This window comes from Phacochoerus africanus, chromosome 8 (assembly GCF_016906955.1).
Source record: "Phacochoerus africanus isolate WHEZ1 chromosome 8, ROS_Pafr_v1, whole genome shotgun sequence".
Taxonomy (NCBI): Eukaryota; Metazoa; Chordata; class Mammalia; order Artiodactyla; family Suidae; genus Phacochoerus; species Phacochoerus africanus.
This window is the reverse complement of record NC_062551.1, coordinates 46,104,148-46,131,796: the sequence shown is the minus strand read 5'-3', so window position 1 is coordinate 46,131,796 and position 27,649 is coordinate 46,104,148. Positions and strand designations below refer to the sequence as shown.

Genomic DNA, 27,649 nt, shown 5'->3' with positions numbered 1-27,649 from the left:
AAGTTGAGTCAAGCCGTGAGGCCTTCTGGGAGGTGTTGTGTTGTGGAACGTCCGTTGGGAGGCAGACGCGGTGGGGTGGTTCGACGTTGCCGGCGCCTGGCCCGGGCCTTCTTCGGGTCGCCTTCATCCATCCTCTCGGAAACTGCGCGCTAGATGTGCATTCGGGCGTTTCCGGCAGGTGACGCTGCCGTCTCCCCAGAGCGGGACTTAAGGAAGGGGCTCAAGCCATCTGGGCAGCACCAGCGCGCGGCTAAAGGGGTGGAGCCTCTAAGGAGGCCTCAAGTGTTTGGAGTAGCGGCAGTGCGGAGAATGCTCCTGGAGAGTTGTTGGAGTTCTCAGAACGAGAAACTGTGGTGGAGAGTTACTGTGTGTGTGTGTGTGTGTGTGTGTGTGTGTGTGTGTGTGTGAGAGAGAGATTGTGGTAATGTGAGAGTGATGGGGGTGTGGTTGTGTATGAGTGTGATGGAGTAATTGTGATACGATGTGTAATGGTGATGTTCGTGATTGTAATTTATGAAAACGTTTGTGGTGGTGTTTGTGTAATTGCCAGGTGGATGTGCAATGTGTGAGTGTGGTGAGGTGTTGGCAGTTGTAATTTGTGTAGTGGTTCTTGTCTTGCCTGAGTTGACTTCTGTGTAGGCATAATTGGTAACCGCTTGAAAAAATTGTATTTGGTTTCAAGTGGTCCTTTTTCCTCATTGCCCACTCTTTTTTAGCCCTCTTTCCTTTGGTGACATTTTCCAGATTTATTTTATTTATTTTTTTTGCCTTCTTTTGGCTTTTTTAATTATATGTATTATTTATTGTCATTATAATAATGCTGCCTGACAAACAGCTCTTAAACTCGGTGGAATACAACAGCAAGCATTTATTTTCTTGTTCATAGGGTTACAGGTCCTTTATGTTCATTTTACCTAGGCTGGGCCTGCCTGGATGGATGGGCTGCAGAATGGATTCAGACCTGCTCCATACGCGGTCTTTCTGCAGCTCAGGCTAAAAGGACAGTGGTTACCAGGACATGTTCTTCTCATGGTGGATCACCAGAGTACAAGACAGATCTTAAAAGCATCCTTAAAATTTCTTTTCCCGGAGTTCCCGTCGTGGCGCAGTGGTTAACGAATCCGACTGGGAACCATGAGATTGCGGGTTCAGTCCCTGCCCTTGCTCAGTGGGTTAACGATCCGGCATTGCCGTGAGCTGTGGTGGAGGTTGCAGACGCGGCTCGGATCCCGCGTTGCTGTGGCTCTGGTGTAGGCCGGTGGCTACAGCTCCAGTTAGACCACTAGCCTGGGAACCTCCATATGCCAAGGGAGCGGCCCAAGAAATAGCAAAAAGACAAAAAAAAAAATTTCTTTTCCAATCATACTAATATTGGGTTCGCCAAAGCCAGTCAGGTGCCTAAGCTTAACATTAATTACACCCACAGTCAGAGGACAAAGTTATATGGCAAAAAGTGTGAATGTATAATCCTGTGAAGAATTGGGAGTAAGATTTCCAATCTACAACATGCCTCTTTATCCTTGTGGATACCATTTAGTCCAAGTTCTCTTTTATTTGATAATATTGTTTGTCAGGTTATGTTACTGTATTTTCCAGGAATTTCATTTTACACCCCCTTTATGTCTTTATACTTCAGGTCTGTCTTTTATGAGAGTATATAGCCGGCCTTTTCCCCCTTTTATCGTGTTTGACTGTTATTATAATAGGTGAGTTTAATTCATTTACATTTGTTGTGATTGCTGATAAAAATTTGTTCTATTTTCTATTACACCTTTTTTCTTTTTTTAGGGCTGTACCCGCTGCATATGGATGTTCCCAGGCTAGAGGTCGAATCAGAGCTGTAGCCGCTGACCTACCTCATCAGCCACAGCAACGCCAGATCCAACCCACGTCTTCAACCTATACCACAGCTCAGGGCAATGCCAGATCCTTAACCCACTGAATAAGGCCAGGATTGAACCTTTGTGCTCATGGATGCTAGTCTGATTTGTTTCCTCTGAGCAATGACAGAAACTCCCTCCTTAACCTTTTTTTCAAGTGTTGAGCTCAGTGGCATCCACATAGCCATGCCACTATCACCCACTCTTATGTAACTCTTTTTATCTTGCAAAACAGAAACTCTACCCATTAAATGATAACTGTCCACTCCTTTGTTCCCCCAGTTACGTGCAACCACTGTTCTACTTTCTGTATTTTTTTTTTTTGGCAGTGCCTGTGACATGTGGAAATTTCCAGGCCAGGAATGGAACTCATGCCACACCAGCAACCAAGCCACAGCAGTGACAAAACCAGGTCCTTAATCTATAGAACTGCAGAGGAACTCCTCCACCATTCTACCTTGTATCTCATTATATACTCTGTGTACCAAATCATACAGTATTTGTCCTTTTGGCTCTGGTTTATTAACTTAGCATAATGTCTTTAAGTTTCATGCATGTGTCAGAATTTCCTTCCTTTTTTTTTTTTTTTTTTGTCTTTTTAGGGCCATACCCGAGGCATACGGAAGTTCCCAGACTAGGGGTCAAATTGGAGCTGTAGCAGCTGGCCTTTGCCACAGCCACAGCAACGTGGGATCTGAGCCACATCTGTGACCTACACCACAGCCCACAGCAACACCAGATCCTTAACCGACTTACTGAGGCCAGGGATTGAACCCATGTCCTCATGGATACCAGTTGGATTCGTTATCACTGAGCCATGGTGGGAACTCCTCAGAGTTTCCTTCCTTTTTAAGGCTGAATAATATTTTGTTGATTGTATATACCACATTTTGTTTATCTATATCTGTCATTTGGGTATTTCTGTCTTTTGACTATTGTAAATAATGCTTCTACAAACATGGGTGTACAAATACTTGTTCGAGGCCCTACTTTCAGTTCTTTTGGGTATATATCCACAAGTGGAAATTATGGATCATAGAATAATTCTATTTTTACTTTTTTTCATTGCCATACTGTTTTCTCTAGTGTCTGTAGCAGCTTATCAACATATTTTTTTAAATACCTACTATCAGTGGCAAGACACACAAAAATTTCATGTATTTGATGTGAGAGTGTGGACAATGTGCATGATAAAATAAATTATACAATTTTTTAGTGATAATTGCCATGGAAGAAATAGAAACAGTGTGAGAGATATTAGGAGTATATCCCAAGCATAACACTGGTCAAAACTTACTAACTATAATTGAATGATTTCTGTTTTGCTATCTCTTTTCTGTCATTCAGGGTAAAGATTAGTCTACTCTCATGTATCGTTTTTTTTACCATAGATGACAAATTAATATTTCTTAATAGCTATTTTATCTAGCATCCAATATCTCTGTGATATTAGTGTAATTCTGATTTCAAATGAAGAATATTGAAATCCAGGAGTTCCCATTGTGGTGCAGTGGTTACCGAATCCGACTAGGAACCATGAGGTTGCAGGTTCGATCCCTGGCCTTGCTCAGTGGGTTAAGGATCCGGCGTTGCTGTGAGCTGTGGTGTAGGTTGGTGGCTACAGCTCTGATTAGACCCCTAGCCTGGGAACCTCCATATGCCACGGGAGCGGCCCTAGAAATGGCACAAAGACAAAAAAAAAAAAAAAATTGGAATCCTAAAATGCAGCTCTTTATTTATCTCAGTTGTCAAGATAAATAGGAAATGGAATAGCCAGACTTTAAATGCAACTCTATTTACTTCAAATCTGGGGTTGCTGAAAATCTGATTTTTGACTCAGCTTTGTATCTGTCACTGCATCGAACCTACACCTTTATGGTCACAAAAGATATTTGAGAGGCAGATATTATAACAACATCACTATTGTAGTCACTTTGTTTCTAGACTCTTGGTATCTCTGTTGGGCACTTGGTTCAACCTGAGTTGCTGAGTCTTTGAGTTTTCTTCCAGACTCCTGTTGTCTTAGCATCACTGGTCTGTGACTCCAGGGAAAGTGAGTCACAAGCAAGGAAGTTAATTGTTTGAGATTGTATTAATTATCTATTACTGTGTAATAGGACACCTCAAAATTTAGTGGCGTAGAGGTTAAGGACTCAGCATTGTCACTGCTGTGGCCTAGGTCACTGCTGTGGTGCAGATTTGATCTCTGCCCCAGGAACTTCCACATGCCATGTGTATGGTCAAAAAAAAAAAAAAATAGTGGCTTAAACAGCAGTTAACACTTATTAAACAACAATAAACATTAATATCAGTTTTTGTGGGGAGTGACTTAGCTGGGTATTTTGGCTCAGATATTTCATGAAATTGCAGTCAGTTGTTGGCAGGGCTGCAGAAAGCTAACTAGGACTGGAAGATTTGCTTCCAAAATGGCTAGCAAGTTGGTGTTGGCTGCTGGCACAAGCCTTTACCTAGAGCTAGTTGAGTGCTTTCATGGCATGGTAACTGGCTTCCTTAAGTGCATGATTCAAAAATGTGCAAGACAGAAACCACAATGTTTTTTAATGACCTAAACTTAGAAGTCAAACACTGTCATTTCTGCATTATACAGGTCAGTTCTATTCAGTATGGGAGTGGTGTATGAATGACATGGATACCAGAAGACAGTGATCATTGGGGGCCACCTTGGAGTCTGGTTTCCATAGGGATCCAGTGAGAAAACATCTGGTAAACTGAATTTATATCATAAGCCCACAGGTCCTAGCTCCACAAAGATAAAACAGATCATTGATGGGAAGAGAAAGCCCTGAAGAACATATATCTATCTATAATGGATGGAGACCTTCTGACCTGAAACCTCCTATAGAAGCTGAGGAGTCCTGAGATAAAGTAGACACTGAAATTGCTGGACCTGCATCCTGCCTAATCCCTCTGCCTAGAGTGGGAAAGGCCTGAATGACATCTCAGCCTTTGGAGATCAGCAGTGGCTGTGTGACAGTGGAACGTTTAACCCAGATGATGGAAAGGAGAGGTGAGGTGGCTCAGAGATGGGTAGAGTTTAGGAGAGAAGCTCTAAAAAGAGTTAGGGTGTTCTGTCGTATTAAGAAAGTTTACAAGTTTTTGACTGTGTCAATGCTTGTTTTTTTATTTACTTGACAACTGTTTTTTTAAAATAAATGTGTAATTTCTCTTTTTCTTAAGTACAATTATATTTTTTTAAAAATGCTCTTACAGAGTTGCTGCCATGGCTCAGTGGGTTAAGAATCTGACTGCCTTGGAGTTCCTGTCGTGGGCTCAGTGGTTAACGAATCCAACTAGGAACCATGAAGTTTCAGATTCTATCCCTGACCCTGCTCAGTGGGTTAAGGATCCAGCGTTGCCATGAGCTGTGTTGTAGGTTGCAGACGCGGCTCAGATCCCGTGTTGCTGTGGCTCTGGCATAGGCTGGCAGCTACAGCTCCAATTAGACCCCTAGCCTGGGAACCTCCATATGCTGCAGGAGCGGCCTAAGAAACGGCAAAAAGACAAAAAAAAAAAAAGAATCTGACTGCCGTGGCTTGGATCTCTGTGGAGGTGTGGGTTTGATTCCTGGCCCGGTGCAATAGGTTAAAGTATCCAGCATAGGTTACAGGTGTGGCTTATATTCAGTCCCTGTCCTGGGAACTTCCATATGATGTGGGTATGGCCATAAAAACTAAAAAATGCTGTTAAATATATAACTGTAAACAAAAGTTTTCTATTCCATCCCTTCCCATACCCTGTTTGCTCTACCCATAGGCAACCACCTTGAACATTTTTTTGTGGATATTCTGGCATTCGGCTCTGCTTTTCTGAATAATGTCCTCATACTACTAATGTTTAGTTTCTGTTTTAGATTTTCCTGTTAGCTTTTGACAGTGGAGATAAAGTTTTACCTGTTTTTTATGTTACTCCTAAATCAGTTTTTATTTCCCTTTCCTCAGCGTGGTGTTCTCCAGACTCTGCCCTTTTCAAGGAAGAAGAGGATATGACCAGTTCTCTTGTACGTTTTAAGCATTTATTTGTTCCCTGCATTATTTTACAATGCAGTTGCAGTAGGTTATCTTAACCTACTAGTAAGGTGGAAAAAACTAAATGAAAAATCAAGATGAGGAAAAATACAGCTAGATCAGAACAGGGGAAATTTGAAATATGGCTGTACAGAAACAGATCCAGACAGAATTATTAAACTTGAGTTCAAATTCATATATAATCTGGAGAAGCAAAAGCACACTGAAACATAAAATTCATCCCATAATCTTCACTGTTTATGAGGAAAAAGCTTATAATTCAGGAAAGAAAAAACTTTTCAGTTGGCACCTACATCAAAAAGAAATCCAAAATAATTCTGTAATTCTTATGATTTTAAACTAAGTTTTTTAAAAGTCCTTCTTGGCCTTAGATTAAAAACTGGAATTATATGGAAGAGTAAATTGAATACTTCTTTCAGATGATCCTACGTATATATTTCAGTTGAGATTTTTTAAGTTATGCTAAGATATGCTAATATTCTCTGGCAGAATTTTATAGCTCTGGTGTTCACAACTCTCCTCATCTTTTTTTTTTTTTTTTTGTCTTTGTCTACGGCTACACCCACGGCATGTGGAGGTTCCCAGGCTAGGGGTCTAATTGGAGCTGTAGATGCTGGCCTACGCCAAAGTCACAGCAACATGGGATCTGAGCCATGTCTGCAACCTACACCAGCACACGGCAATGCCAGATCTTTAACCAACTGAGTGAGGCCAGGGAACAAACCTGCAACCTCATAGTTCCTAGTCGGATTCATTAACCACTGAGCCACGCGGGAACTCCCACATCTTTTTTATAGGCTCAGAAGATACATGATTACGATTCTTCATCTTCTTACAAAAAGACTCATTTTCCTCTGCTCTTGATTCTTTTTGTTTCCAACTCTGGAATCCTTAACACTTCTGTATGATAAATATTTTTCACATTAATGCTTCTTTTCCTTTAGCTCATATCTTTTCCATCCTGAAACACACACACACTTTTTTTGACCGTATGATTGTGTGGCTTGTCCATTTAGTTCTCCTTTTGGCAGAGTGGTTTTTTGAACCTACACAGATTTAGGTTCAAATCTTGGTTCATCAGCTTACTAAGTGCATGTTTATGGGCCAGTTTCTTAATCTCTTTGGTCTCAATTATGTCATCTATAAATGGGGATAATAATACTTATCCCACAGGAATGTTGGGTTGAATACATGTAGTGCTCCATCTTGTTCATAATTATTCACTGTATAAATCTGTCCCCCTGAAAAGATCTTTGGATATGTTGGCTGTATTCCCTTTTTTAGTTTAACATATGAAACTGATAAAAGAGAAGATGCCTGATTTGGGTTCATAAAATTAATCCTTTTCTTCAGTAAGACTACCGTAAATACTGTAATAAGGCAAAACTGGGAACAGTTTTTGTGGTACATATGTAGAAATACACTAACTATTCTTAAAAATCAATAATTAAGAAGATAGAAAATTAGATGAAGAACATGATGAGCAAGAGGTTGGAAAAAAGTACAAGTGGCCTTGTACTTTATTTTAAAAACGTCTCAAACAAACTAGTCGGATTTGCAGATACATTTTTTTAGATGTATTCTGAATTAGTGGGTAATGACTGTCTTTTATGAGAGAGTTCCAAATAATTGCTTCACATGTACATTTTCTTTATAAAGTAAAAAGGATATAAGGAGTTGTGATCTACAAATAGGACACTTAGCTTTCAAAAAATTCGTTCATGCAGTTCCTTTTCAGATATCAGAGCCAGATGTTTTGATCTGGACTATCAAATAGAAATGAACTACCTATGTTTCTGGGCATGAAGACCTAAATTCATTCTAGAATATGTACTAATTTTTTTTTTTTTTGTCTTTTTAGGGCCACACCCGCAGCATATGGAGACTCCCAGGCTAGGGGTTGAATCGGAGCTATAGCTGCTGGCCTGCACCACAGCAACGCCAGATCCAACCCATGTCTTCAACCTACACCATAGCTCACCACAATGTTGGATCCTCAACCCACTGAGCAAGGCCAGGGATCAAACCTGCATCGTGGATACTAGCCAGATTTATTTCCGCTGAGCCACAGCAAGAACTCCCATTCTAGAATATGAATGTAAATATATTCAATGGCAGCTTTTATTTATATTTGAATAGACTACACAGCAGCTGGGAAAATCTCCTATAGCAATAAGTATAATAGCTCTATTGAGTACCTCTTATGTGCCAGGTATATTGTGCTGTAAGCTTTTCATAGCTTATTTCATGTAATCATTATCAGAAGTGTGTAAAATATTTAAATTTTTACAATGAAATGTAAAGCAATGAAATGAAAGCAATGAAGCACAGAGATTAAGAATCTTACATAACTTCATGCATCAAATATGTAATAAACCCAGGATTCAAACCTATACAACCTGACTCTTATGATACTATGCAAATGAAGCCCATTCATGAGTGAAGAAATCCGTTTTTGGTAAATGACTGTTCATATCATTTGTTCATTTTATGTTGTTAATCCTTTTTCTAGTTGAGATTAGGGAAATTGAATAATGCCTACATCAGTTCTCTGGTGGTTTAGTTGAGTAAGTATCTCGTGGTGTCACTGCTGTGACAGATCCCTAGCCTGGGAACTTCTGCATGCTGTGGATTAGGCCAAAAGAAAAAACCAGAACAAAAGAGGAGTTTCTGCTGTGGCGCTGCAGATTAAGTATCCAGCCTTGTCTCTACTGAGGCTCAGGTTGCTGCTAAGGCACAGGTTCAATCCCTGGCCCAGGAATTTCCATATGTCATGGCTGCAGCCAAAAAAACCAAAAGCGTTTATACAACAGTGTAAGTCAACTCTACTGCAATGAAATTTAGGAGTGGGGAAAGAAAAGAATGCCCATTTGATCATCAGGATTTATGCACATACCTTCTTTTAATATGTCACTTATATGTTATGTATCTTTTGCTGTGATAAACTTTAAATGTGGATAGTTATATACAGCATATGCTAAGTATGTGCATACAATAAGGATTCAGTCAAAATTAATATGCAGCATTAGTTTTTGTTATTAAACTTTATTTATTTTATTTTTTTTAATTTATCACATCTGTAGTTGTATAATGATCATAGCAATCTGATTTCACAGGATTTCCATCCCATAACCCAAGCACATCCCCCTACCCCCCAAACTGTCTCCTCTGGAGACCATAAGTTTTTCAATGTCTGTGAGTCAGCATCTGTTCTGAAAAGAAGTTCAGTCTATCCTTTTTTCAGATTCCACCTCTCAGTGAAAGCATTTGATGTTGGTGTCTCATTGTATGGCTGACTTCACTTAGCATGATAGTTTCTGGGGCCATCCATGTTGCTAAAAATGCCAGTATTTCATTCTTTTTAATGGCTGAGTAATATTCCATTGTATATATGTGTTTTTTGTTTTTTTGCCTTTTCTAGGGCTACTCCCACGGCACATGGAGGTTCCCAGGCTAGGGGTCCAATTGGAGCTGTAGCCACTGGCCTACGCCAGAGCCACAGCAACATGGGATCCAAGCCGCCTCTGTGACCTACACCACAGCTCACGGCAATGCCGGGTCCTTAACCCACTGAGCAAAGCCAGGGATCGAACCTGCAACCTCATGGTTCCTAGTCAGCTTCATTAACCACTGCACCACAACAGGAATTCCTGTACCACATCTTCTTGATGCACTCCTCTATCAATGGACATTAAGGTTGTTTCCATGTCTTGGCTATTGTAAAGAGTGCTGCAGTGAACACTGGAGTACATGTGTCTTTGTGAGTCGTGGTTTTCTCTGGATAGATGCCCGGGAGTGGGATTGCTGGATCAAATGGTAGTTCTATGTTTAGTTTTCTGAGGAATCTCCATACTGCTTTCCACAGTGGTTGCACCAATTGACAATCCCACCAACAGTGTACTAGGGTTCCTTTTTCTCCACACCCTCTCCAGCACTTATTGTTTGTAGACTTTTGGATGATGGCCATTCTGGCTGGTGTAAGGTGGTACCTCAGAGTGGTTTTGATTTGTATTTCTCTAATAATGAGTGACGTTGAACATCTTTTCATGTGTTTTTTTGCCATCTGTATGTCTTCTTTGGAGAACTGTCTGTTTAGATCTTCTGCCCATTTTTTGATGGGGTTGTTTGTTTTTTTGGTATGGAGCTGCAGGAGGTGTTTATAAATTTTGGAGATGAATCCCTTGTCAGTGGATTCACTTGCGAAGATTTTCTCCCCTTCTGTGGGTTGTCTTTTTGTGTTGTTTAGGGTTTCCTTTGCTGTGCAGAAACTCTGAAGTTTGACTAGGTCCCATTTGTTTATTTTTGTTTTTATTGTCAATACTCTCAGAGGTGGATCTGAGAAGATGTTGCTGTTGTTTATGTCAGAGAGTGTTTGGCCAATGTTTTCCTCTAAGAGTTTGATAGTGTCTGGTCTTATATCTAGGTCTTTCATCCATTTGGAGTTTCTTTTTGCGTATGGTGTTAGGGAGTGTTCTAATTTCATTCTTTTCCATGTGGCTGTCCAGTTTTCCCAGCACCACTTATTGAACAAGCTGTTCTTTCTCCATTGTATATCCTTGCCTCCTTTGTTATAGATTAGTTGGCTGTAGATGCCTGGGTTTAATTCTGGGCTTTCTATCCTGTTCCACTGTGTTATTAAACTCTAAAGACATTTATTTTACTTTCCCACATCACCAGGGATGTGATTGGTTAAATGCTGTATCTTTTCAGGAAAACATGGCACTGTTGAGTGACTATTACATTATAAAAGTTGATTCACAGTGTTGTGAAGAGCTTCTGGTCTTTGTCCCATAAGCCCTCTTTGAAATGACCTATGCAATGTTAATATTAATATCTTTTCTTTCATGAGTTGCCAGTGTTGGTCTTTTCTAAGATATCTTTCCTCATATTAAGTTATATACTTCCTTTTCAAAGCTCTGTTTTTCATATTTAGTCTTTGATGCAACTGGATTCAATTTTGTAATGGTCCACAGAAGGAATTTATTGATAATTTCTATCAGTAAAATTATTTTTTGCATGTAGGAAACCAGTTCCAATACCATTTGTTAAACAGATTTTTTCCTTTGTGATACCACCTTTATCATTTACATGCTTAATCATTCTAAGCTCTTTATTCTGTTTCTTTAATCTGTTTGTCTACATCCATACCAGTACCATACTCTAGGGGTGTGTATGTGTATGTGTGTGTGTTTACATTGTTTTAATTATTTTACCCTGATGGTTTGGCAAAGATTTCCCTGCTTCCCACTACACAAGTATGTTTTTAGTTTTCCAAAAAATTTCTCGGCTACTTGGGGACCTCCATGCCTCCATTTGTAGTTTAGAATCAGTTTTTCTAGTTCTAAGGAGAAAACTCTATTGTGATTTTAATTGGAATTGCAAAGAATTGTTGACTGTAGATCTTCCTGACTTATGATAGGGTTACATCCTGACAAACCCGTTATAATTTGAAAATATTGTAAATTGAAAATATATTTAATACAGCTAAGCTACTGCATGTGATAATTTAGTTTTTAGCTTACCTTAAATATGCTCAAAACAATTATATTAGCCTTTAGTTGGAGAAGATCATCTAACACAAAACTTATTTTATAATAAAATATTGAATATCTCATGTGATTTATTAAAGACTGTACTGAAAGTGAAAAACAGAATGGTTGAATGGGTATAGAATGGTTTTAAGAGTGTATTTTTTTTTTTTACCAGCATGATCACATGGCTGACTGGGAGCTGTGGCTTGCTGTCACTGGCCAGCATCACCAGAGAGTATCATTCCACACACAGCTAGTCTGAAAAAATATCAAAATTGAAAACTCAGGATATCTGCATTTTCTGTGTATATTACTTTTGCACCATTTTAAAGTCGAAAATTCATGAATTGAACCATTGTAGGTTGAGGACTATCTCTAATTGGAGAAGAACTGAGTGAAATATTTTGTCACAAAGATACTTCAATTTAAGGAAATCTATTAATATTCATATTCAAGAAAAATGTAATCATCTCCATAGAACTGCTAATTTTTTTAATCAGAATTTGAGATTTTTAAGAGGATTCTTTTTTTATAAAATAGAATATTTTAAAAAATTATTCTATACATATAATAAACTAAAGGCCAGAACCAAGGTTACTGGGGAAAATAAGACATATTCCCACTAAAGTCAGGAACATGACCAAATTGCTCTTGCTACCACATTTATTTATTATTATTGTATATGCATATGCAAAAGATAAAAATTGGGAAGGTGCGTACAAAATTATGATATCTAAATTGTTCAATCATATATGTGGGCAGCTGAAAAGGAAAGAAGATAATTCAATACAGAATGGACCTAAAACTAATATAAATAATCAGTGGCATTTCTTTATACAAACCAGAACTGATTCAAAAATGAAAAAGAAGAAAGATGTTAAGAGTAGAAATAAAATTGGAGTTCCCGTCTTGGGCAGTGGAAAGGAATCTGACTAGGAACCATGAGGTTTCAGGTTCAATCCCTGGCCTCGCTCAGTGGGTTAAGGATTCTGCATTGCTGTGAACTGTGGTGTAGGTCACAGATGTGGCTTGGATCTGATGTTGCTGCATCTGTGGTGTAGGCCAGCAGCTGCAGCTCCACTTGGACCCCTAGCTTGGGAACCTCCATGTGCCTTGGGTGTGGCCCTGAAAAGCAGAAAAAAAGAAAAAAAAAGGAGTAGAAATTAAAGGAAAAATTATTTATCTGATATATATGGGAGGAAAAAACCTTCAAAATATTGAGACCTTAAAGAGGATTTAAATAAATTTTTAATATTCACTCTTTGGATAAGATCCATCATTATTAATTCAATATAAATTCTCTTTAATCTTCAGATTTATTGGAATCACAAATATTCTAGATATGCTTTTTAGAATAAAGCAAGTTGAATCCTCTGGCGGCTCAGCAGGTTAAGGATCTAGCATTGTCACTGCTGTGGCTTGGGTTTCTGCTGTGACATGGGTTTGATCCCTGGCCCTGGTACTTCTGCAGGCATAGCCAAAAAAATAAAAAGTCAAAAGAGTTCTATGGCTCAGTGGGTTAGTGACCAGGCACTGTCTTTGTGAGAGTGCAGATTCAATCCCTGACTGGGCACAGTGGGTTGGGGATCCAGTGTTGACGCAGCTGCTGCAGCTTGGATTCAGTCCCTGGCCTGAGAAGTTCCACAAGTGTGGCTGAAAAAGAAAAAAATAATAATATGAAAAATAGAAAGTTGGAGTTCTCGCTGTGGCCCAGTGGGTTAAGAATCCAATTACAGCAGCTTGGATTGCTGCGGAGGTGCAGTTTTGATACCTAGCCCAGTGCAATGGGTTAAAAGGATCTGGCATTGCCACAGTCCCTGGCCTGGGAACTTCCATCTGCTGTGGGTGTGGCCATAACAAATAAAAATTAAAAAATAAAAAGCTAAAGGCTAAAGAGCTTAAATTCTTAAAAAAGAGTCAACATCTTAAGAAAATAGGCTTTACATAGCACTGATTCATCATTTTTTAACATTAGAAATTAACCTAGAAATTCTCTTGTGGGCAGTGGGTGAAGGATCCAGTGTTGTCACTCAGCAGCTGGGGTCACTTGGCCAAAAAAAACAACAACAAAGATTTTTTAAAAGAATGAAAAAAATTAACCTGTATTTACTTTTTTTTTTTTTTTTTTAGGTCTTTTGGTTGGTTGGTTTGTTTTTAGGGTTGCACCTGCAGGATATGGAGGTTCCCAGGCTAGGGGTCTAATCAGAGCTGTAGCTGCCAGCTTATGCCACAGCCACAGCAACGCCAGATCCAAGGTGTATCTGTGACATACACCACAGCTAATGGCAATGCCGGATCCTTAATCCACTGAGCAAGGCCAGGGATTGAACCCACATCCTCATGGATACTAGTCAGATTCTTAACCCACTGAGCCACAATGGGAACTCCTGATTCCTTCTTTATATCTTTAGTTGGAAAAGATATTTTTTAGCTGGTTCCATTCTTTCTCATCAATAATTGCTCTGTAAATAGTTGTAATTTTGGTGTGCCCATCAGAGGATGTAAGCTCAGCATCTTTCTCTACCACCTTGGGCAGTATTTTATTCTTTTTGATGCTATTGTAAATGGGATTGTTTTCCTTAATTTCATTTTTGGATGTTTACTGCAAATGTCTAATTATACATTTGAGGGGTTTTTGGTTGTTTTGTTTTGCTTTGCTTTGCTTTTTTAGGGCCACACCCTCGGCATATGGAGGTTCCCAGGCTAATAGTCGAATTGAAGCTGTAACTGCTGGCCTACACCACAGGTCACAGTAATGCCAAATCTTTAATCCACTGAGCTAGACCTGGGATCGAACTTACATCCTCATGAATGCTAGTCAGATTCGTTAACCGCTAAGCCGTGATGGGAACTCCCAATTGAGTTTTTAATATTGATCTTGTGTTCTGGCTGTGACATAGGCCAGCAGCTGTGGCTCTGATTTGACCCCTAGCCCAAGAACTTCCATATGCTGCAGGTGCGTCTGCATCTGTAAAAAGAAAAAAAAAAAAGATTTTTCCATATTTTCTTATTTGGATATTGAAGTTTTTAAATAGAGAGGAACACATAGATATTTGTGATCAAGTAACATTCTTTTCCAGAAATTTATCATTTGTTTTTTAGTTTCTGTTACACCACTCTCATAATTTTATTTTATTTTATTTTATTTTTTGTCTTTTTAGCTATTTCTTGGGCCACTCCCTCGGCATATGGAGGTTCCCAGGCTAGGGGTCGAATCGGAGCTGTAGCCACTGGCCTACACCAGAGCCACAGCAACGCGGGATCCAAGCCGCGTCTGCAACCTACACCACAGCTCATGGCAACGCTGGATCGTTAACCCACCGAGCAAGGCCAGGGGTGGAACCCACAACCTCATGGTTCCTAGTCGGATTCGTTAACCACTGCGCCACAACAGGAACTCCCACTCTCATAATTTTAATTCTCATCCTGTGATTGTAAATATAACAAGCAAGAAAGAGGAGTTCCCCTCATGGCACAGCGGAAACGAATCTGACTAGGAACCATGAAGTTTGGGGTTCAATCCCTGGCCTTGCTCAGTGTGTTAAGGATCTGGCGTTGCCATGAGCTGTGGCATAGGTTGCAGATGTGGCTCGGATCTGGCGTTGCTGTGGCTGTGGCATAGGCTGGCAGCTGTAGCTCTGATTAGACCCCTAGCCTGGGAACCTTCATATGCCATGGGTGCAGGCCTAAAAGGACAAAAGACAAAAGAAAAAAAAAGGAAAAAAAAAAGAAAACCCAAGTCCCTTTCTTTGATGTTTAACTGTTGATTTTGTCCTGGTCCTTTGCTTACTGTGTATGTTCTCTGCAAACACTCATATCCTTCAGCTATGGAGTCCCAATTTTAGTTTGGTGGCTGACAAATTCTCATCTCCTTTTTTCATACCTTCAAACTGTGTAGTGGACATTTCTATCTGTTGTCCTACAGATTTTGCATATTCAAATTTTCATATCTCTCCTCTTCTCTTCCTTCCCAACTTTTTCATGTTCTTTCACACCAGATCACGTAATTGCTTGGACAGATTCTGAGCCAGTTACCTATGAACTATATCTAGCTGTTCCATTTCTATTACAACCCAGTACAAATCAGTGACCACCGTTTCCAGTTTCCTGTTTAATAGTAAATGAATTCTATTAATGAGTTTACTCAATAATTAACACACTCCTAACAGGATATTTCTATTATGGCATATTTTCCCCTGTAGTATAAATGCAAAATTAGGTAAATATGAAGACCTGATATATGGTATCTGATTTCTGGATACTAGCTAAATCAGTTCTTACATGTTTTGACCACTGTTTCTAGTTTTGTTGACTTCACATTGTGTTTTTATAGGAAAGAGTAACATTTAAGGATGTGGCTGTGGACCTCACTCAGGAGGAGTGGCAGCAAATGAAACCTGCTCAGAGGAACTTGTACCGTGATGTGATGCTGGAGAACTACAGCAACCTAGTCACAGTGGGTAAGGGTAGCTTTGCAATTTTGCGTAGAATTCTTTTGCATTTTTGACATGTGTGAAGACTTCAATTGCCAGATGTCTTTGACTAGCTTTCCCTTTCTTTATATGATCATATGTTCTCATCTTGAGGGTAAAGGCTAATTACTTTGTCTCACTGTGGACGTTCCTCTCCTCATCTCTTACAAGCCCTCAAATCCCCAGGACTCAGCCCAAGATCTGGATGGTTGTCTCCAGCATTAACATCCAAGTCCTTTGCTCTCTCTCATAATAGGCTGTCAAGTCACCAAACCAGAAGTGATCTTCAAGTTGGAGCAGGAAGAGGAGCCATGGGTAGTAGAAGAAGAAATGCTTGGGAGGCATTGTCCAGGTGAATAAGTGAAAAGGCAGGTCTGAATGAGAAAACCACATAACAGCTGTTCAGGGGGTTGATACCATTTCACATTGTTCAGTATTTTCTTAAAGGCTCTAGTCTTCTAGAGTGATAAAGTATATGAATGCCTTGGATTATTGTGACACTTCCCAGATACTGTTTTTCTTATACTGGAGCTATCTTCCTTTTGCAAATTTTAGAGGGCCAGGAGCTCTGTCTAATTTCAGGATACAAAACTTCCCTAATTCATTTACAGCATTACTTTCAGAATTATTTTTCCTCTCTACGATGTTCAGCACTCTCTTTCCTTTGTGTTCATAGGGGTTTTTTTCCTTATACATTCAATATTTCATGGATGTGTAATATTTTAAAAACTTTTTTTTTTCCCATCTCTTTAGGGCCACACTCACAGAATATGGAAGTTCCCAAGCTAGGGATCAAACCGGAGCTGCACCTGCCAACCTACACCACAACCACGGCAGTGCTGGATCTAAGCCACATCTGTGACCTACACCACAGCTCAGGGCAGTGCCAGATCCTTAACCTACTGATCGAGGCCGGGAATCTAACCTTCGTCCTTATGGATACTAGTCGGATTTGTTACTGCTGAGCCACAACGGGAACTGCTAAAAACATATTTGTTTCAGAGTTAGATTCCTTTTCATTTCTTTTTATTTTTTTCTTTTGTCTTTTTAGGGCTGCACCCGAGACATAAAGAAGTTCCCAAGCTAGGGGTCTTATTGGAGCTGTAGCCCCTGGCCTACGCCACAGCCACAGCCACGCCAGATCTGGGCTGCATCTGCAGCATACACCACAGCTCACAGCAATGCCTGATCCTTAGTTCACTGAGCAAGGCCAGGGGTCGAACCTTGTCCTCATGGACACTAGTCGGGTACTGAGCCACACGAGAACTCCATAATTTCTTCTTTATATTTTGAAAGTCCTCGGATTTGTATTTCGTAACAATACTCACATTTTCCATTGTATTTTGCAATTCTCACAATCTCACATAGCTTTAAAAGTTTCTGGCTTAAAAATTGTTGCCTCCTTCCTGTTTATTCCCACTTTTCGTTCCTTTAATTCTTTTGAAAATATAATATATGCACACTAGGTTAAAAAAAATAGAACATTCCATGGAGTTACTGTTGTGGCTAAGTGGGTTATGAGCCAAACTAGTAGCATCCATGAGGATGTGGGTTTGATCCTGGGCCTTGCTCAGTGGGTTAAGGATCTGGCGTTGCTGTGAGCTGTGGCTTAGGTTGCAGAAGCAGCTCAGATCCCAAGTTGCTGTGGCTGTGGTATAGGTTGGCAGCTGCAGCTCTGATTTGACCCTTAGCCTGGGAACTTCCATATGCTGTAAGTGCTGCCCTAAAACAACAACAACAAAAAAAATAACATTGAAAGGAAAGTCTCTCTCTTATCCTTGACACTTAGTCCCTTTTTTTTTTTCCTCAGTTGCACTTCTTTTCAGAGTGGTGCTAGCTGTTCTTGATTATTTATCTCACCATATGAATTTTAGATTCACCCGTCTATTTCCAAAAAGAAACCTGTTGGAATTTTTAGTTGGGAACATGTTAGAGGTATAAATTAACTTTTGGAGAGTTGACATCTTTATAATGTCGAGGTTTTATATCCAAGAACATGCTCTCTGTCTTTGTTCAGATGTATGTATTTTTGTGTCCTTCAGAAATGCTTTCCAAGGTTTCCTTTATAGCTTTTGTAAATTCCTTATTAACTTTATACCTAAATAATAGATAAGAGAAAAAAAATCAGTACTAGAAGAATGGAAAGGAGCCCCATAAAGCCATCTTTATTTACAAATGATAAGATCCGGAGTTCCCGTCATGGCTCGGTGGATAACGAATCCGACTAGGAACCATGAGGTTGTGGGTTCCATCCCTGGCCTTGCTCAGCGGGTTAAGGATCCGGTGTTGCCGTGAGCTGTGGTGTAGGTTGCAGACGCGGCTCGGATCCCTCATTGCTGTGGCTCTGGTGTAGGCCTGCGGCTACAGCTCTGATTAGACCCCTAGCCTGGGAACCTCCATATGCCGCGGGAGCGGCCCAAGAAATGGCAAAAAGACCGAAAAACAAAAACAAAAAAAAAAACAAATGGTAAGATCATATCCCTTATAAACACAAATGAATCAACTGCAACAAATAGTAAGAGAATCCAGTGAGATCCAATGAGGGTATCAAATTAACAAATATTGGTGGTTTTCATGTATACTTCAGCAATCGAGTAGAAGATATAAGAAAAAGGAAACCACATTTATAGTTGTAACAATATAGATGAAATGCTCTTCTGGGCATGGGCGTAAAACAATGAACAAAACAAGTCCTGTCCTCATAGAACTCATAATTTGTGGGAACTAGAGTCCCTGATGTTTTGCAAATAAGAAAATGTCTTTTTTTTTAACTTTCATATTTGGTTGATAGTTGATTGTGTATAAAATACTTGAGCCATACTGTCTTCCTCAGAGGTTTTTGTAGACAGTTCTCTGAAGTCTTTAGACAGTCCTCTACTGTCTCCTGGCTTTGAATGTTTCTTGGAGAAATTGAAAGCTTGCTTGTTTTCCCTCATAGGTAACTTGATTTGTTTGCCTAGTTGCCTGTAGGTTTCTTTTTCTTTAAAGCTTGAGAATTTTATGAGACTTATTGATCAGTCAATATCAGTTTTTCCTCTAAACTTGTATATTCCTGGTTTTTGGTGCTTATAGTATTATATAGATCTGATGCTGGTTCCTTTCATAACTATCATTCTTCATCTTTGAATAAGATTATTTCCTGGTGGACCCACTATGCACAGAAGGAGAGTGTTGAAGATTGTCCAGAAAAATGCTCTGAGCTAGTAAGAAGCCTCTATTGTTTTGTGTTGCAAGTTGGTTTGCCCTTTACTTCTTCTGAATCAGAGATTGTCAGTTGTATACTTCCTCTAGCCCTCAGTATATCTTTCTGCCCTCCTATGCCAACAGTTTGCTTATACAAGAATAATGGCTATTTGCATCTCCTTATTGAACTCTGCCTTCCCTGCCATTTAACAAGGTCAGAAAAAGACCATTATATTCCTGCCACCAGTCTCAACACATCTGGATCCCATTGTTGCAAAAAATAACTCATTTATTCTGCCCACAGGATGTGCCTTCTGTTTTGGAGAATTCTATTCACCATGTTTTCTGTCTGAGATAAGAAAGAACAGCCACTCTCTCTGGGTTTCTTCCCTACCACCTGGTTCAATGTGTCCTCTGGTCTTTCCTTACACTCTAGAATTGGGGTTGAACTGTCTTTTCATTTTATTGAAGATGTATTTCCTTTTTCTGTTTCTTCTTCATATTTGCAGAGAGGAGAGGAGACAGAGGTGATAAATTCTACTATATTGAAACAAGAAGTCCTCTTCTATATTTGATCCTGTGGATCACCTTTCTTGGAAATGTCTTCTTTGTTCCTCTCTAAAGGATTCTGATTTCTCCTCAGTTTCTGATTACTGTTTATTTCTTATTCCTTTATGAACTGTGTTTTACATGACTCCTTTTCTCCAGGGCTCACTGAACATTTTCCAAAATTGTCCTAAATTACATAACTCCCTTTTACGAGACTCCTTTTTCCTTTATGTGCTGTCATAATATAGCTGTGTTCATGCCTTTAAATCAGTATATAAATCCAGAAGTGGCAACATTGGAATATGTACCTTTAATGTCTCTAGTATTGTAAAATTCTTCACATCTTTGCCTTTGATTATGAGTGTTCTTATCTGCCTTGGTTCTAGCAGTTATTTAAATTTGAGCCTGATTTCTAATAAATGGTCCCCAACATTTCCAACCTACATAAATCTTCCCCATCTCTGAGCTAACTTTCTAGTTCTACTAGAGTGACTTGGAGTCTGAAAACATATATAAGATAGTACTGTGTTTTATATATTTTCAAACTTTGATGTTGGAGACTTAAATTATTAACCCACCATGAGAAAATAGTCTGTGTCTTATTCTTCATGTAAATGTTTCATGAATTGATTATTGTTGAGCTATATTTGGGGAGGTTTTTCTTATTGTTTCTGTTATTTTAAAATATTTACTGGCGTTCTTCTGTGACGCATTGGGTTAAGGATCTGGCATTGTCACTGCAGTGGCTTGGGCCACTGCTGTGGTGCAGGTTCAGTCCCAGGCCTTAGAATTTTTTTTGTTTTTTGTTTTTTTAGGGCCATACCTGTGGCATTTGGAAGTTCCTGGGCTAGGGGTCAAATCACAGCTGCAGCTGCCAGCCTAACTCCACAGCCACAGCAACTCAGGGTCTGAGCTGTGTCTGTAATCTATACCTCAGCTCACAGCAATGCTGGATCCTTAATCCACTGAGCAAGGCCAGGGATCAAACCCTCGTCCTCATGGATACTAGTTGGGTTCATTACCGCTGAGCCATGATGGGAACTCCCATGGCCTGAGAACTTCTGTATGCTGTGGGTGTGGCCAAAAAATTTTTTTTACTTAAAAACCTTCGAAGTAAGTCCAGAGGAATTCAAGTTAGAGTGAAAAGAAACCCGTCAGAGCTGCATGAAATGTGTTGAAATCTTAAGCTGTATGTGAAGCATTTATTTAATAAACGAATGAATGAGACAGACAGTACCTTAAAAGTCTTTTTTCTTTCTTTCTTTCTTTTATTTTGTCTTTTTAGGGCCACACCTGCGACATATGGAGGTTCCCAGGGGTCATATTGGAGCTGTATCCCTGGCCTATGCCACAGCCACAGCTATGCCGGATCTGAGCTGCAACCACAGCTCATGGCAACACTGGATCCTTAACCCATTGGAGGCCAGGGATCGAACCTGCATTCTCATGGGTGCTGGTCAGATTTGTTTTCATGACAGGAACTCTAGTACCTTAAAAGTCTTAAGAGAAGGGCTGTAAAAAGACTAACAAGACTGATAAGGATTTTTGTTTGTTTTTAAGAGAGCTTGGCATTAAAACTATTTATAGATCTTAAGAGTTAGGAAATGAGAAAAACGTAACAATATTTGGAGAGTAAAATTAGCATGACATGTTTGTGGAGTAAAATCATAAGCATGGCCTGATTGAGGGAGTGAGGATTGTAAATGGTTAATGAAATGGATGGTGGCTTATCTCATATAGAGTCAGAGAGATCTGAACTTTGCCAGCCTCATGCTGTCTTTTATGCTTTTAAAATGATTTGGGGAGTTCCTACCGTGGCTCAGTGGTTAATGAATTCGATTGGGAACCATGAGGTTGAGGGTTTGATCCCTGGCCTCGCTCAGTGGCTTAAGGAGCTCAGTGGCTTAAGGATCCGGCGTTGCTGTGAGCTGTGGTGTAGGTTGCAGACGCAGCTTGGATTCCGCGTTGCTGTGGCTCTGGCATAGGCTGGCGGCTACAGCTCCAATTAGACCCCTAGCCTGGGAACCTCCATATGCCGCAGGTGTGGCCCTAGAAAAGGCAAAAGAAAAAATTTTTTTTCAATTTAATTTTATCCCTTTAATTACTGAAGCTATAGTTGTGCTTTTTGCGTGGTGGCATTAAGGTTGGAATGGTCGGTTACAAACAGAAGCTTATAAGATAACTGAATATAAAGGTTAAAAAATATCCAGTTATCTGAACTTTTAGTAACCCACAGTTGCTGGAACTCCAGGAGTATGAAAAACCAGTGTAGAGCTAACAGTGTTGAAAAGAATGTTATCATTTTGGTTACAGTTATGTCAGCCATGATGAAAGAACAAGAGTAAAACACAACAGGATTTGATGATGCTGTGCACATCTTATTGCATCTTATGTTAGTTTGTACCACTTTTCAGAAATTCCGAGATAGATCATTTGTTGAGATACATTCATGTGTTGTGCATCAGAATCCATCTATTTTAAAGATATTTATCAACTTAACACTTAAGGCTTTCAGCAACCATTGCTGATTATTGCCTAGATCCATTATTTTTATTGGAGGTCTCTTTTTCTTTTATTAGCTGAAATTCTCTCATAAAGAATTCTCTTATCAAAATTTTTTTGGCCACACCTATGGTATGTAGAAGTTCCTGGGCCAGGGATTGAAACCCATGCCACAGTAGCCACCTGAGCCACTGCAACAGCATATCGTTAACCTGTTGTGCCACAAGAGAATTCTCTCATCAATTATCTGATTACCCTGAAATACAGTTTTTACAGGCCAAGAAAGATAAATACTCTGCTCAGTTTTGTTTTGTTTTTTTTTTTTACAGCCGCATCTGTGGCATATGGAAGCTCCTGCACTAGGGATTGAATCTGAGCCACAGCTGCAACCTATGCAAGATCCTTTAACCCACTGCTCCAGGCTGGGGATTAAACCCCTGCCTCTGTAGCGACCCCAGCAGCTGCAGTCAGATTCTTAGCCCACTGTACAGCAGTGGGAACTCCCCTCAATTCATTTTTTACTGCTTGCTTTGTTATAATTGTTGATGTATCATTACTACTGAGTGAAAAAGAGACTGTTAATTACATATCCTCATATAACTTTTTGTCATTCATAGAGTTACTGCTTGCCCAGTTTTTCTGCTTGCTTGTTTTTTTTTTAAATCTATTTTTAATTTTAATGAGCTCTCAAAACCATTATTTAAATAAGGATCCATCAGTGTCATTAGTGTACTGCACATTAATGCATGAAAGGATAAGAGGGAAATTCTAAAATTCTTATAGTTAAGCATTTTTGATGTTTTTTGAATAGGAAACATATTGTACTGTAATTGTTTGATTAGAACCTAGGAGTTTTTTATATAGTCCAAAAGCCAGTTCTATGGGTCTTTTATATTTCATTTTCCCATCTCCTACCTGGAGTACATGCCAGCATCTGTGAGGCTAAGCAACAGAAAGGGGCTGGAGGTTTCATTATTCAATAAGTAAATGTTCAAGTAATTCTTACTTTTTTAGTAAGAAGCCTTTCCTCTGGATCTGCTTCACTTATTCCCATGTCCGTAGCCTCCATGGCTTACTTTCTTCAGAAAGTAAGCTTTCCTTTACCTGCTTGGATGGTGGATATTTGGCTGCTTCCTGTGTGAACTCAGAAGTCATGGTGTTTTGATCAAGGTTCAGTTACAGAGAAAAGAATGTACTGTCTGCTGATTTAAGAAGGAAGAAATTTATGTAAAGTTAATATCCTACAGAATTTTGGGGAGGATGAAGGACAGACTATAGGATATCCTTTAGGAATAAGTTTCAAAGCCATACCACAGAAGTGAGCTGCTAAGTAGTTTCCTACTATGATCAAGAATTTGCTTTTTGTTGAACCAGGAAAATGCCTGTAAACTTCCAAAGCTTGCCACTTCTGTCATAGCATCATAAGCAAAATGCCCACTGTTTCCCTCTCTTAATTCATTTCTAAATTAAAATGTTGTATGAAAAATCTGAATTACATCTAGATCACAGCATACAAGTGTGTCTAGGAAATGTAATTTTAATTGTCTTAGCCTCCTCACAATGGAAAAATATAGGAGGTTAGAATAGATCTTATGTAGGAGATCCATAATACTTGCCTCACAGAGTCTAATTGCTCCCTATTCAGACTGTAAATTAATCCTCCTTTTTTTCAGCCCCACTCTTATCCCTTACTTTTAAATAACTAAATACTTCAATTCTTGAGCTTTTCCAATGTTTTGTTGCCAAATCACTTTGTTGCTTGACATTTACATCTTCATAGCACAAAACTTGAATTTCCTACCTCAACTGCCAGTTAACAATTCCCTGTATACCTTCTGTCTTCCAGTATTTTGTTGAAATCTCTTGTTTAGCCTTCTTTACATTCCTATTTCTTTTGTTCTTATGGATTGAATCTTTATTCTTTTACTGTCGCCTTAATGGAATTTTAGGAAGGAGTAAAGAAGTAAACATATACATAACCCATTCATTTAACCACAAATGTTAATTTTATCCTGTAGTCATTTGATTCCCTATGCAGTTGTTTTATGTATTTACCTTTTTATCTTAATTATTCTATTCATTTTACTGATTTCTCCCTTGTATGAGTACATTTTTAAAATCAGCCAAAGCAGCGAGGCCTATTAATGGCAGTTCTCTCTCCATGATATTATCTGTAAGAATTAATTTCTCATAAATGTTAGAAACTAGGGACATTTGCACTTTGGATTTCTTTCTTATTGGGAGACTAGAGCCAACATAAAAAATCAGCCCCACCTTAGCAAATTTCTGAAATGTTATCAATAGTGCAGTAGTAGAAAAATTCAAAAGTAATAATTTTTGGTCCTCCATTTTAGAAGTTTGGGAAGTTGATGAACAGCTCAAGAAGCAACAGGAAACACAAGTGAGGAAAGTCACATCCATCTCCAAGGAAACTCTAATTAAGGAAAATATCATTGAATATAAAAATGTTGCAAAAATATTTCCTCTGAGCACAGACATTGTTACTTCAAGACAAAACTTCTACAAATGTGACTCACTTGATAAAGGTTTTGAACATACTTTAGACTTACTTAGTTATGAGAAAAGCTGTATAAGAGAGGGAAATTACGAATGTAATAAGTATAGGAAACCATTTTACCATTGCTCAACTCACGTTGTAACCTCCTTTAAGTGTGCTCAATGTGGACAGAACTTTAGTCATAAATTTGATCTTATCAGACATGAGAGAATTCATGCTGGAGAGAAACCCTATGAATGTAAGGAATGTGGGAAAGCTTTCAGCAGAAAGGAAAATCTTATTACACATCAGAAAATTCATACTGGGGAAAAACCATATAAGTGTAATGAATGTGGAAAAGCTTTCATTCAGATGTCAAACCTTATTAGACACCAGAGAATTCATACTGGAGAGAAACCTTATGCATGTAAGGATTGTTGGAAGGCCTTCAGTCAGAAATCAAATCTCATTGAACATGAGAGAATTCATACTGGAGAAAAACCCTATGAATGTAGGGAATGTGGAAAAGCCTTCAGCCAGAAGCAAAATCTTATTGAGCATGAGAAAATTCATACTGGGGAGAAACCTTATGCATGTAATGAGTGTGGTAGAGCTTTTTCTCGAATGTCATCTGTTAATCTACATATGAGAAGTCACACAGGGGAGAAACCCTATAAATGTAATAAATGTGGAAAAGCCTTCTCTCAATGCTCAGTATTTATTATACATATGAGAAGTCATACAGGTGAGAAACCCTATGTATGTAGTGAATGTGGGAAAGCATTCTCTCAGAGTTCATCCCTTACTGTACATATGAGAAATCATACAGCCGAGAAGCCCTATGAATGTAATGAATGTGGAAAAGCCTTCAGCCGGAAAGAAAATCTCATTACACATCAGAAAATTCATACTGGAGAGAAACCTTATGAATGTAATGAATGTGGGAAAGCTTTTATTCAGATGTCAAACCTCATTCGACACCAGAGAATTCATACTGGTGAAAAACCCTATGCGTGTACAGTATGTGGGAAAGCCTTTAGTCAGAAATCAAATCTCACTGAACATGAGAAAATTCATACTGGAGAGAAACCCTATCATTGTAATCAATGTGGAAAAGCTTTCAGTCAGAGACAAAACCTTCTTGAGCATGAAAAAATTCATACTGGAGAGAAACCATTTAAGTGTAATGAATGTGGTAAAGCTTTCTCTCGAATCTCATCCCTTACTCTTCATGTTAGAAGTCATACAGGGGAGAAACCTTATGAATGTAATAAATGCGGAAAAGCCTTCTCTCAATGCTCATTACTAATTATACATATGAGAAGTCACACTGGTGAGAAACCCTTCGAATGTAATGAATGTGGGAAAGCCTTCTCTCAAAGAGCATCCCTTTCTATACACAAGAGAGGTCATACAGGTGAGAAACGAAGAGTATACTAAATGAATAAAGGCCTTCTCTTAAATTCAATGCAATTTTTACTTGACTTTAAAATATCTTGGCATAATCTCCAAAACATGAACAAGATCTTTATGAAAAAATTGTATAGCTTTATCAAAGGCAAAAGACGTGAGTAAATGCAGAGAAATACCATGGATGTAGATGGAAAAACCCAATATCATAAAATGTCTGTTCTTCCCCCAAATTAACCTATAGACCTAATACAGTTACAAACATCTAATAGGAATTTTCTAGGATCTTTACAAAATGGTTCTAAAATTCTTATGAAATAAGTCTATGGATTGCTGAGACAATATTGAAAAAGAATAGAGCAGACATACCTTCTACCATATACTACACATATTATGAAGTTATGGTCTTAAAATGGTGTGTGGCATTAGTACATTAATGGGCAAGTAAAAAGGTTTTACAGAATAGAATGCCTAGAATAAACCAATGAATATATGCGAACTTGGTGTATATTAGGCACGACATCATGAATCAGTAGGAGAATGATGGCCTAGTTAATAAAAATTGTTGGAGTATTTTAATCTCCATATTAGGGAAAATAAAACTGTACACAACCTTACAACATATAAAGAAACAGAATTCCAAAAGATTTGAACACTGAAATCTCAAAGGCCAAACTGAACTTCTTGGGAGGAAATAGCAGGATATTCTCTATGACTTTAAAGCAGGGAGACATTTTTTAAAAAGATCCTGCAGTTCTACTTTTGGATATACTTCCTAAAGAAATTCACAAATATGCATAATAAATAAATAAATATATATATATATCTGGATTGAAAACAATCTATATATGGAAGAGGTAATGAATAAAATGTGATATGCTCAAATAATGGAATGTTGAAAGTAATGAACTTGATCTATATTGTATAACTTGAGTAGTTATCTAAAATAATGTTGAGTGAAAAAGTCAAGATCCAGAGGAAACATAGTGTATAACATTCATGTAAATTGGAATGAAATCATTCACAAAAAATAGAACTATGTTTTTATTATTGAAATATGTGTGTAGAACTATCTTAAGTGCATTAAAGTGGACATATACCAAATTATTGATAGTGTTGTCTCTGGCAGGAGATTAGGATTAAAGGTGTTGATCAAAGGGGACTTTTAGCTTTACTTGTAATTTTTATGCCTTAAAAAAGATTGATAACATATAAAATAAATCTTAAAAGTTGATGCACAATGGTGATATCGATGTCTTGTCTATAGTGTTTTTGTAGTTATTTCTCAGAATTTATGTGCTAGAGGAAGCCAGTGCCCATAGAAGAAAATGTTATAATGGATTCATATACCCTATCAGATGCTGAACTATTTTATCAAAAATATTTCCAGAAAATTAGTAGTTAAAAATGATAGTCCTGTTTACTATATAATATGAAATTAGTATGTTTTATCAGTCCTGTGATGCTTTTCCCCCCACACACACTTGCACATTTCTGAAATTAGGATTCAGTTTTTGACCAATTATATCTTAGATTCAAGGAAGTATATAATTATTTATTAAAAATTTGAAAATCAGAG

The 27,649-nt window shown here is 38.6% G+C and overlaps 1 protein-coding gene across 7 annotated transcripts; it reads left to right on the top strand.

Annotated features, from left to right (window-relative positions):
* The first annotated feature begins 38 nt into the window (after positions 1-38).
* On the top strand, positions 39-27,311 carry ZNF568 (zinc finger protein 568). Of its 7 annotated transcripts, none has more exons than XM_047793204.1 (7): positions 39-178; positions 1,637-1,706; positions 4,635-4,908; positions 5,840-5,898; positions 15,791-15,917; positions 16,186-16,281; positions 24,518-27,311. In XM_047793204.1, exons 3-7 carry the CDS (start codon positions 4,833-4,835, stop codon positions 26,098-26,100), a joined length of 1,941 nt encoding a protein of 646 aa, XP_047649160.1. In that variant the 5' UTR covers positions 39-178; positions 1,637-1,706; positions 4,635-4,832; the 3' UTR covers positions 26,101-27,311. The 7 variants fall into 7 exon arrangements, with proteins under 7 accessions (XP_047649160.1, XP_047649157.1, XP_047649162.1 ...); XM_047793201.1 differs by having other exon boundaries at positions 4,628-4,908; XM_047793206.1 differs by having other exon boundaries at positions 4,489-4,908; positions 24,521-27,311.
* Positions 27,312-27,649: the final 338 nt, after the last annotated feature.